At 34.6% G+C, this 12,769-nt stretch overlaps 1 protein-coding gene and 1 long non-coding RNA gene across 2 annotated transcripts; both read left to right on the top strand.

The window, feature by feature from the left end:
• The first annotated feature begins 1,971 nt into the window (after positions 1–1,971).
• Positions 1,972–3,231, top strand: LOC124433742. The gene has a single exon (XM_046983525.1). The coding sequence runs from the start codon at positions 2,008–2,010 to the stop codon at positions 3,208–3,210; it is 1,203 nt and encodes a 400-aa protein (XP_046839481.1). The 5' UTR covers positions 1,972–2,007; the 3' UTR covers positions 3,211–3,231.
• Positions 3,232–6,629: 3,398 nt separating this feature from the next.
• LOC124433745 lies at positions 6,630–8,753 on the top strand. The gene is made up of 4 exons (XR_006944600.1): positions 6,630–6,926; positions 7,727–7,838; positions 8,114–8,179; positions 8,376–8,753. It is a non-coding gene; the product is annotated as an uncharacterized LOC124433745 (long non-coding RNA).
• The last annotated feature ends 4,016 nt before the right edge of the window (positions 8,754–12,769 follow it).

Raw genomic sequence — 12,769 nt, 5'->3', positions numbered from 1 at the left:
TAACCGGGACTCAGTGATGCGTAAAATAATTTCGACGCATTAAAAAGAGGCAAACCTTCAAGCGAAAAAATTAAAACTGTTTGTTAATCGCCACAAGTAATTTCTGTGGTAATTCTCAAAGTAGGCCAAATTTGTTGTTTAATTTTGAATGTTATTCGTATAGTTACTAAATCAGAATATTGTGAAATTGCCGAGGAAAATTTATCGGATGATAAGTATTAAATCTTTTCCATTTGCCAAAATTATTTAACGCTTGGCTGAACCCGGCTACCCGGGCTCATGTAACCAGCCCCATAATGTACTGAGTTTGTAACCGTTTCAAATATATAAGCAAATCAAAAGAGCAAGAGATTAAAATAAAAAGTATATTGTGTAAAATAATACCATTCTTTTTGTGAATAGTATGGACAAAATAAAGAGCTGTGCTTTTCAGAAAATAAATACACTTTGTTCTTTCTTCCTGTGTTGTTGGTTGAATCAACGCCCATCTTAAATAACCAAATTTGTCGGACTTTCAAAAGATCTTTGTGATAAACTAATCAGTCATAACACTCTCGAAAAAGTACAAACTGCTGCTGGCTTGCAGATTTTAGAGGAAGCATACGAAAATGGTCAATAGTGCTTGCCATATTTTTTAAGAGCTCTTGAAAAAGCCTTATAATCTAAAGTACTTTTATAAAACTTCAAGCACTTAGACAAACTACTTAACTATTCTCCATTTTTTTTGTTGTTCGAAGACATGCAGTCGTGCCTTCTATTGTTCATCAAAGCCAAAACCAATATTGAAAGCGTATCTGGCATTAGTTATAATGTTATTTTAAAAATAATATACCAGCAATAAAACACAAAACATACTGTTGGGACTGACGACATACCGTAGTAAATATAATTGACATTTATTGGGAGGGACTTAGAAGTGTTTTGTTTTTTATGATAGTGAAATAGTGATGTACGATTACGATTATTCATAAGTATCTGTACTGTGATTAGAATAAGAGCAAGCGTTCGTGCACGGTGACTGTATTCAAAACGGCAACTTGGGGTTGCACGAGTACAATATATTTAGTTGAATAAACGTATGTCTGTGAGTTGTCGAGGACTACGATCTAAAAGCGGAGGTAAATTCTCGACAATACAATAACGAAATAAAGCAGAATCCAAAAAAGGACATCTTATTAGCTTAAATTCAAGTTATCAAAAGAAGACAAATGGAATTGTAATATTTCGGTTTTATTTTAAAACCATCAATAAACAAATGATGAAATTGTCGTCTGGTCAAGCAATGTATACAATAACAAAGTTTAGTTGAAATCTGGACTACACCATTCTTAGGAAAGGGTAAATAAGGATTCAACATTCATCAAGAGATCAGACGTGGTATATGGCAAGCCAAAGTGGACAAAAAGGTATTGAGTTTTAAAAATTGATAGTTCAGTGTAAAACTCAGGAAATTGATAGTCGAGAAAAAGAAATCGCATGTTGAGAAAAAGAAATCGCATGTCGAGAAAAAGAAATCGCATGTCGAGAAAAAGAAATCGCATGTCGAGAAAAAGAAATCGCATGTCGAGATTCGAGAAAAAGAAATCGTATGTCGAGATTTCTGTCTGTACAAGAGGTCAGCAGCTTCTAAACCATTCTACTTTTCAAAAAATGGCGTCTGATGCGTCTGACACGGAAGAGCTTATTCGATTTCTTAATTTCCTCGATAAACTGTTTGCTGATATAACACAGAGTCTTCGTGTTAATGATCCAGTTTTAATAGAATATAATAAAAATAAACTTGAGATCTATATTCCAGTTATTGCAGCAATGTCTATTAAAGTACAACAACACGAGCTGACAAGATTTGGCGAACCTGATGCTACTGGTGGAAATATACAAAGACGTTCACTAGGTGCTCTTTTAGATGATCTGATGGAATACATGAAAATAGATTTATGAAAAATAACAGAGGTTTTGGAAAATAATTTTAATCAAAATCTGACTCAGAGGGAAAGAATTGTGAAAATGCTCCCTAGTACGGGGGGTAGGCCAGCGTATGATATAACCAAAGAAAAAATCGAGCTATTGCGAGAGACAGGCATGAACTGGAAGAGTATTGCTGCTTTTTTACAGGTATCAGAGAAAACCCTGTCACGTAGGAGGGAAGAATTTGGTATTGCATCAACTTATTCTCAAGTATCTGACAGTTGTTTGGACCAAACCATAGAAGAAATCCTGCAATTGACACCATATAGTGGAGAGACTTATGTGAAAGGAAGTTTGCATGCAAGGGGTGTACTTGTTCAGAGATCACGAGTGAGGGAAAGTTTGCAACGTGTTGATCCTATAGGTCGAAGCTTGAGAAGAAGATATGCTATTTGTCGAAGAGTTTATAATGTTAAGGGACCCAATAATTTATGGCATCTAGATTCAAATCACAAGCTTATATCATGGAGGATGGTTATACATGGTTGCATTGATGGATTTAGTCGAGCCGTTATTTACTTAAAATGTTGCACTGATAATAGAGCATCAACAGTTTTGAATTTATTTAAGCAAGGTGTTGAAGATTTTGGATTGCCATCGAGAGTGAGAGGAGACCATGGTGTTGAAAATTTTGAGGTGGCAAAATATATGATTTCAAGCAGAGGGATGGACAGAGGAAGCTATATAGCTGGTCGAAGTGTTCATAACCAGCGGATAGAAAGACTATGGGCTGAGGTCAACAGAGTTCTATCTGCACTTTACAAAGGAATCTTCAAACATTTGGAAGAGAATTCATTACTTGATTCATTGAATGAGGTGCATCTATTCTGTTTACAGTTCGTTTATCTACCTCGAATTAATGCTTCATTGGCTGAATTTGTTACCCAATGGAATTACCATGGGCTCAGAACATGCTCTCACCAAACACCTATGGCTATGTGGCAAACGAACATGCTGTTGGAGTCAGACGAATCATCATTAATAAATTTTGAATTGTATGGAATAGATTTTGAAGGCCCATTGCCAGACATTATCACATCAAACAACATTGTTGTTCCAAACTCTGATGTGGAACTAACCGATGAGCAGTTTCAGATTTTGAATGACCAAGTTAATCCAATGTCAAATGATGGCGATAATGGAATCAACCATTACTTGCAAGCTCTACATATTATCGAGGACTTTCAATTAAGGACAGTAGTCAATGATAATGCAGACGATGAATACAACAGATATGTATGAATATATCATGGTTAAACTTTTTTATTGTCATTTTTAAAGCAGTTTTTTTCAAATATTTTAACCATTTGTTAAAAATGCCTGTAACTAATAATCCAAATTCAACAAAACAATTTAAAATGTAAATAGTAACACTCAATAGAAATGTTTGAGAAAAACTTATGCAATATGAAATGACCAACTTTTATCTTCCCTCATTATATTGTTAAATTCCTCAGCTAAGTCGGTGTATGAATCATATGTGGTTGGTAACTCTATCATTGGACCACATGTATGCACAATAGGGCGACGATTAAAACCATCTAGCGATGTAAACTCAACAGTAATTTTATCACACACTATGACATCACTGCCAGTGACAAAATGAAGGAACTTTTTCAGGGTGTTACCTTCAAGGGATCGAACATAACGCTTCAAATGATCAAGGGCTCTTCTCTGGCTATCATTTTCCGTTTCGGCATCGATCATACGAAGAATTTTTCGTGCACTTGGACGTTTGCAATCATACAAATTTGTGAGACGTTCTATTGTTTGAAAAGCAGGATCCACTTTGAGTATGCTTAGGATAGGCCCCCAGCAATTTGCAATATATCTTGGCTTTTGAATTAACTCTTGATGAGCTAATTCATAAAGGATATCCTGAATGTTATCTTTTGTTGGTAGTCTATGAAAGTTCCAGTTTGACAAAAACTCTATAATCTCTTCATTGTTGGGGTCAAAATCATTACTGACACACTTGTCAAAAATCTCTCTATCTTCGCTGGTGATGTAAGAATGAAATGAATCGAGCAAAGCTAGCCTAGTCAAGTGATCGTCTCCAAATAAACAAGTTGACATGAAGATGTGTGACAACTGCAATGGGAAGTAACCAACAGCCTTATATCCATATACCAAAAGTCTCGCTATAGCTTCCCATTCCATTTTTTGGTACTCATGTCGAATAATCGGAGATTTTTCTTTGCTTCCAATGCTCAAAACCGTATAAAATTCTTGCCAGAATGTTGAAAGCACATCTCTTGTTACACCTTCCCCAGTTCCTTCTTCTTTTTTCCCATTTGCATTTATCACTGAAAACTTTATGCAGTACTTCAATATTTCAGGATTTTTAAATGCCATGACCAAATCAACACGTATAGTTCTTCTATGCACCAATACCTCCACTGTCTCTTGCAACTCGTTTTCAAAGTGCACTGGGTCATTGTTGATCAGCTGTGGCTCCTCCAGGACTTCTGTGTAGTGACAAAATTGACAAAAATAAAACAAAAAAGCAACAATTGAAGGTAAATGCGTATGCATATGTATGTTTATTTACCTTGTTGGTGAATGTTGTATGTTTCTGGTAGTTGCACTGTTGGAGTTGGAAAAGGGTCATTAGCATTTAAAGGATGATCAGTAAAAGTTATAGAATGATCAGGAACAGTAAATGGATGATCAGGAACAGTTAAGGATTGCTCAAGAAGATATGAGGAGTGATGTTGGACTGTTGAAGCTGGATCAGCTGGGGTTTGAGAATGCTCTACTATAAAAGAATTATCAATCACAATTGGTGTATGGTCAAACTTTTCACTTTCCAATCCTGTGGAAGATTGTGTCGAATCAAAAGTAAGTAACAACCATTATGTACTGTTTAGTTCTTGTTTAATTCAAATGTGGGAGATAATTTTTGGAATACTACGTTATATGAACACATCACACCAGCTATACATACTTTGACATTAAAATTAAATGAGGAGGAGTATAATTTCATTGAAATACATCTAACCGAAGATCTTCTTTTTTCACTGTTATCTACATCCAAATGATTCAATTTCAGTATTTCTGTGTCTGGGCGAATGTAGACGGGTTTGTTCTTGTACAAGCGATGAAGAATAACACCATCGATTCCCAGCTGATCTGGATCCAACGTTGGTGCAACCAATGTAGTATAAACGGACATAAGTATTTCAATGTCAACTAAATCTGGGATTTTACCATTAAAAATCTCCATGATTCTGGTTTCTACTTGAGCTGCAATCATGTTCTTTGTAAATTGGCAGCCATTAACAACATGACCGTTCTCTGACAAAAACACGCGAGCCCCTTGACGAGGAACTTTGTCTTCGTTGGGGCCACTAAGTAGTATTAAGTCACGAAGAAATGGCCTGTTATCAGTTAATTTCCGTTTCTTCCTACTTGAGATCCCTCTAGATGATTGAGAAGATGCTGATGACCTTGATGTTGAATTGAAAAAGCGTCGAGCTACATAGGGAGCCGGACGATTAGAAATAGAACTGCGACTGCGACTGGACGTTTGAGAGGACTCACTTTGCTGTTGAGGAACATCTTGTGTTGTTTCATTCGAACGATTACCTGAAAACACGCGCCTAACTTCGCGATTTACATCACGCGTTGCTATCGCTTCAGAAAGCTCCTGCACTCTGTTGATCAATTCGCCAACTATGCCGTTTGAATGGTTCTCCCCAGCCGCCATATTATTGAAATGGTCAACCGCTGACCTCTTGTACAGACAGAAATCTCGACATACGATTTCTTTTTCTCGAATCTCGACATGCGATTTCTTTTTCTCGACATGCGATTTCTTTTTCTCGACATGCGATTTCTTTTTCTCAACATGCGATTTCTTTTTCTCGACTATCAATTTCCTTAGTTTTACACTGAACTATCAATTTTTAAAACTCAATACACTTTTGTCCACTTTGGCTTGCCATAGTGGTATGCATATTAAGTCTCAATACCACATTTTCGGAAAGCAAAAATAGACTTGACAAAAATAAGGACTTCATGTTTGACATTGGACTACTTCCGTTTAAAGTCGGAGGCATTCACATTTTAAAAGAGGATCACACTTTACAAATACACTAGCTGTATTCACGCAATTGTATTTATTTTATTTAAAACAGTGTATTTGCGTATAACAACTAAAGAGTTAAGTACATAAGTCGAGAAGGTTAATTGAATTCACTGTTACCAATACTTTAATATTCACAAGGAAATTATCAGAGAACTTTTTTGAAAGAAATATTTCGCCGTGTATACGTGAAATATATTTTACGCATGAAGTCTGACAAGCAAAAACGTCTTTGAGTCCTTACCGAGTACATATTGTTCTCTTAAATTGAATATGCAATAAGTTGATAATGAAACAAATCACTTGGCTAAACATTCAGCAACGGAGTAAATTCGGAAAATACAGAAGAATATATTTCGTGGACAGAAAAAATAGTAATGATGTTACTGTTATGACAAAAAAGACATTTTTGCTGCTTGCACGAATAAATAAGTTACGTATACAACATAGCATGGGCAAAATTTTAAATATGTAGGTAAATTCTAGAACATAATTAAAACAGGTGGAAGCTGTGATAACAAAGCATACTAGCAACAACAACTTCCTCAATAAAAAACAAACTTTGTTACGTGTACACAAAAATTGGTTATGTTTGAACTTCAAGAATTAAAGCTTTTTGAAATTTTTATGACTAATAGTGTAACATACTTTTCACATTTGCTTATGAAGAAGAGTAAAATCTCTTTGTTGATGGGGATGCATTTTGAGGAACACAAAAGTTATGCCATATTGCTATGGATGCAATCATGAAGTAGAAGATGTCTTTGCTACCAGGATTGAAAAATTATTATGGCAAAACAAGACACAATGCAACATCACCAAAACATTCTTAACCCCTCATGGAAACTAAAAAGAATACGCGGATCTAGTGGTAGACAGAAAATATTTAATTTAATAAGTAATCACTGTTGATGAATATAAAAATTCAAATGTGTATTCACTTTATACTAAAATTCTGATGGTACCACTGGTAAACTTGTAGAGTTGTCTTCAGAACCTTTTAATATAGCGAATGGGTGTAAAAAAATAATATTAAAACGACTGATAAAGGGCAATGTACTTTGCCTAGCTATTCCACGGGTTTGCGGAGAAATAATTTGTCATGCAATATCCTGCGAGGTACTACTGGTCACGCGAGAGTATGGAGTTCAAATAATGGGTTGGGGACGATGCACATGACGCATACTTATTTGAAACAGCTTCAACTATCTTCGCTGGGTGAAATTCTAGATCCAACGGAGATCTAACTGATTGAGAAAATTTTAACAAGAATTAACACTACCTTTATAATTCCAAGATAAAAATATTTAGGGGAATATACTTGTGCAAAAACATCATCTCTCAAAACCATAACCCTGCACTATTGAGTTAAAAATGTTTTAGATATGGTTAGAATTTTGTAAAAGATACGTGAACAAATAAAGAAAAAGGTTTCCCATTTATAGCACAAACTTAAGTTGGAGTAAATAGTTAGATTAGCTATACAGTCAAAAGCAATGGGTATAATTGACACAACAAGACTTAAAAGAACAAGCGAACGAGAAACACAACAATACCTCTTTAGCACAATGTCTGACAATCACATTTCTTTCTTACCAACTCAACATTGAGATTTGCATGTTTGACATTTCGTTGGTGACAACCTCACTATTCTTGATATGTATTACCTAGGAAAGATGTCTCCTCTGAAAGAGCACCCAATGAATGAAATGAACTGCCACTTTCGTCCAAGAAGAGAAAAGCAACAACAACAACGACACACAAACAGGAAAACATGGCTTGGGTGAGTGAAGCTAAAAATTCATGGCTGCATAAATGGTATTAAAGATATAGAATCCAAGAATTCTATATAAAATGATTACTTTCTAAGAATTAAAAATGTAACCAGAACAGTTTACTTAGAATCCAACTCTCCAAGTTCAATGAATTTAAATTTTATAATAACACAAATACACCTTAGCTACGCACAAAATCTTCTAAGGCACCAAATTACATTTGGCTCATGTCAGATCTGCATGACTTAGCAATTTATTTATGATCATATAATCGTTTTTATAGCAAACGAGACAACAACAAAGAAGACAGCAGCAGCGGCAACATGTAAATCAGAATGTTTTGAGTGGGGTGAGACAAATACCCATTACATGATTGCATGAATGGTAGCAATATTTTCTTATCCTTTTTAAGTGATTTCGAAGTTTCGTACATTTACATAATGGGAAAATGATTAAATATATACAATTAGAAAAAGAAACTACTGATGGCTCATGTCATGATTTGACCAACCAATTTATTTTCAATCATAAAATTCTTTTTTCAGAATATTCGAGAACAGGAAAGACATCAGGAGAACCAACAGGCAAACCAGAGAAATTTAGAAATATTATGTGGCTGTGGATTAGATAAAGCATTATCAAGATTTTGAGCCCGTTGGATTATCGTATTTTCATCATACTTTTCATACAGAATTACAGAAAAAAGACTAATTTTTAAAAAAGTTTATTGGGTACTGTGTTTTAATTCAGAAAGATTCTACACATCTTAAAGTAAAAAGTTTAAGAAAGTTAATTGTTGACTACTGAAAAACGTTGAACAAATACATACAGATATTATCACTATTAACTGCCAGACTTTTCAAGAGCATTAAGTATTTACTTGAAGTCATCTGAGATTGTCAAGACTAATCAAGAGCATTTGAAAAAGCATTATAAATTCAAGAGCTTCACAAGGAGTTCAAGTAGATTAACAAACCCATTTAATTATTTCTCTTGGCTTTGAAGTTGGCATAAATGTACAGACAAGCAATAATCTTACACATACAAATATCGTAAAAATATAAAACAATGCAAATGTGCAGGGAATGCTTTACAGTCTTCCCAATAATATATGTGGAGTTATTACTTCATCATAAGAAAAATCCACAATGTTATCGACACCAAAACCAATATTGGAATTGTATAAATATAACACACTATAGCGTTGTTGATAACGTATAAAATGTGCAATGAATATAATGCATACAATGAAAAGATTACACAAAATAATTAAAAATAAGAACTTTGTTGACCTATTAAATCATTATTCCGAGGAAAACACTAAACTATAAGAAGAGGTTAAACTATCATCATGAGATTAGGCAAAAGCTCTAAACTGCAGTATATACAGAATTGTTACCACATCATTTCGTTAACTGAAACTCTTTACATCAGTATACACAAATAACACATATCTTAAGTTTCAACAGAATATCACTCTTTTAGCAGATTAAGAAGTGACATCAGAACAGAACTCAAACATCAAATCACGCTTAACGAAGACAACAAATTCCAACATTTATAACATTTAGGGAGTTAAAGAAGCGAAAGATTTCACACACACTTTTATTTCCACAGGAGGGAAAAACCAACAGAGACGTTCTTTGAAACACATATTTTACGCACGCCACGTACAATGTATTTTATGCATGAGGTGTGATGAGCAAAAGCTCTTTGAAGTCTTTACCAAGTTGTTATTGTTATTATAAACTAAACATGCAAACATTACTTTATAATGCAATAAACTATTCGGTTGAACATTTACAACATTGCCGCTAAAAATGTTAGCACATAGATATAGCTACATAGCTTTATATATATACAAACATATAAGTAACAGACTTTATCAACATAACATTTGTTACCAACAGAAAAAACGAGATGACTATGTGTGATGTATGACTATATGTATACAATGGTCACGGAATTTAAACACCCAAATGAATTCCTAAATTTAATTAAAACAATTAAAAGCCGAGTCTGAAACTACAAAGCTTTATCATGGTAAGAACGTCTTTTATAAAGAATACACCTCGCTGCCTGTATATACAAAAATGCTATAAAAGTCGTGGTTTAAAGTGATAAAAATCGTTTTGACATCATCAAATTCACTTCGTTGTAGCTGTATGCAAGAACAAGTTCGAATTGCTTATTGGCACATTTCAGGGAACACGAATAGACGCAATAAACAAGGAAAATAAATAATGGACGTTATAACATAGAAGATATGGAAATCGAATGAACTGCCATCTGTAAAGTAGCTTATTCAAGAAAACTCAGCTACTTGTATACAAAAATGTTCACGATAAACTAAAATACGAAGTCAATTTATAAGAAACATGCATGTCGCACAAGAAATAGGAATCTTAGGAAGAATACATGGCTAAACCGTCACGAAAAAACTAGACGAATGTCATTATTTACGAAGAAAAATGGAAATCTTATTATCCACTTTTAAATTTCTGAAGATGCTTTAGATTATTTCAATACAGCAAATAAATGTAGGAAGTGTAAGGATGCAACGAATTTCTGATCTCACAAAGCAGGTTGAAACAAAATTTGTCGTGGAACCTCCCGCGAGACTTTTCTCGTTCCCAATATTTACGCGAAGGTTCATGCTTTCATGTCCCTCCAAACAGAATGAGGAATATTGTGATAGTACCTTGGAGTATAAATTTTAAACATCAAACGCAATTGAAATACAAAGAAGTAACTTACGATGAGTTAATAGGCAAGTACAAACATCTATTACTTTTTACATTCTATACTTTCTAACTGCAATGTGTTTGATTGAATACTGATAATCTAATATATAATGCGCGAGTGTGAATGGCCAGACATTTTAATCAAAATTTAACATAGAAATGAGCATGTCGTGTTGATAAGAAACAACTGTGTATTCAGGAAAATTTCTTTCTTCGTTTGATGCATGAACCTTTATTTTTCATTATTTTAAAACATCATTAAATTTTTAAATAGGTTTCATGCATTAGTTTCAGTAACTAACTATTACAACAAAAAATTGAGCTTTCTACAACAAACATTGAAAAAGTAATCGTGCCACAAGATTTCCTTCTAAAAGGAAATAAGGAAAAGAAATTCGCATTTAAAGATCTTACTGAGAGTAGAAGGCACCAGATTCATAAGTTTTTCCTTCCTTCTGTTCACAACTATCCACATAGTTTTTTCTCATATGCCTGTGTGTTTTCTTCTTTTCATTACTTTCTCTGTGCTCTTCTTTGAGGATGATTTGATACGATTGGTATCACAATGCAGTGCACCATTTGTAGTAAGCACTCCAGGTAGTATGTCCAAGTTAAAAAATAATTTGAGAAATGATATATCTCCTTCATTAAATTCAAGACAGCTAAGTAACTTGAAAGTGCTACAGTTTCCTGTTCCACATATGTGGACTTTGGACATCTTTCCCATATTAACCCGTTCAGACACTCATTCACATTTTGCGTCAAATCATGAGTACACTTTAGCAACAAGCTTTCCTCCCAAAGACTTTCATAAATGGATTCATTTAGCCCCTCAATGCTTTTGGTATACCATTTTTATGATGGTCTGTAGTAGGGTCTTTCTTGTATCCACACCAACTGTCTTCAGTATCAGGGCAAAGTTCATGTTGAGGGTTATCATCACTTGATGCCACATAATAAAGAGATGCCTTGATTGCTTTTGCCATTTTATCTATGTCATGCGGGTTCTCTCTCACTGCCAATCCATAGTAATTTTGCAAAAGATCAATTTTAGCATCAGTCAATCTATCCTTTCCACTCACACCTTTACCATCACCCAGTTTTACTCCTTTATGCGAACTCTTCAACTTCCGAAGGCAACTCCCTACTCTCTTTTGCCCATGTGCATGCATTCTAGTTTTTTTGGAATGCAATCTTTTCCAAATGGCTTTCTTTCAACAATTGCACTATATGTTGGTGAGTCACCGTCTCCCAACATATTCTTGTATCTCAAACCTCCGGTCACAATGGACCTCTCAAAATTTCTGATTGCTCCACAAGTCTCCATGCTATTAGATCTTCCTTTATGGTTTATTTTGCAGATGTGGGAAGCCTTCCATTCATAATATCTCACATCATGCACTTTCATTTGCCTTTTCAAGCCCTGCTGGCACTTGTCTGAACGCACTTCTATATCTAGACATTTCTTGATGTCCAGCGATATAGCGGTGACAGCACCATTATGGGAGGTTGCCCTTTCTTATGCAATGTCCCATCTAGTGAGATGCCACATCCTCCATTCTCATTGTCAAGTGCTTCTTTCATTTTTATTGCACAAGACAACATACTATCATTGGCCAACTGTTTCATAACAGGCAATAGAAAATTGTACCTTCATTGACGTTTTTCATTGGAGGTGGACATTTGCGAATCTTCTCTGTATTGCTGCCAATATTCATTCCGGAAGGGCCAGGATTTTCATAGCAGTATCGGCCATAATTGGCCATCTTCTTAATTTTTCATGGCAAAGTTCTACAGCTTTTCTTTTTCTATTCCGTATGTTTCCCATGATATTTTAAAGTAAAAATTACGAGAATATACAACAAATCAAACAAAACAAATATTTTACGGGCAACTTAGAAGTACAAAGACTATTCTGACGTTTTTGAGAGAGCATTTTTGAACTACGCAAGGCGAGTAAATCGGTGAGATGAGACATCTTCAAGTCGTTGCTATGCCGACTAAATCCTACAATTAGAATGAATCTTTCCATAATAGCTTAGAATAACATACACCAAAAGTACAGTTCAAAAACAGCTATTTATTTGCTTTTTTGTGGGGTAAAATATGGTTTAAAACACGTTACTATGGCGTTGCTAAAGTTAAAAACTTACGACATGGTTTCTTTGGTGGCATTTTTTTTATATTTAGCATTA

Source organism: Xenia sp. Carnegie-2017, unplaced genomic scaffold (assembly GCF_021976095.1).
Source record: "Xenia sp. Carnegie-2017 unplaced genomic scaffold, XeniaSp_v1 HiC_scaffold_14, whole genome shotgun sequence".
Classification (NCBI taxonomy): Eukaryota; Metazoa; Cnidaria; class Anthozoa; order Malacalcyonacea; family Xeniidae; genus Xenia; species Xenia sp. Carnegie-2017.
This window is presented reverse-complemented; position numbering and strand designations above follow the sequence as displayed.

What these genes read in the sequence shown, in the direction of transcription:
- LOC124433742 (XM_046983525.1), top strand. Translation starts at nt 2,008, where the DNA reads ATGCTCCCTAGTACGGGGGGTAGGCCAGCGTATGATATAACCAAAGAA.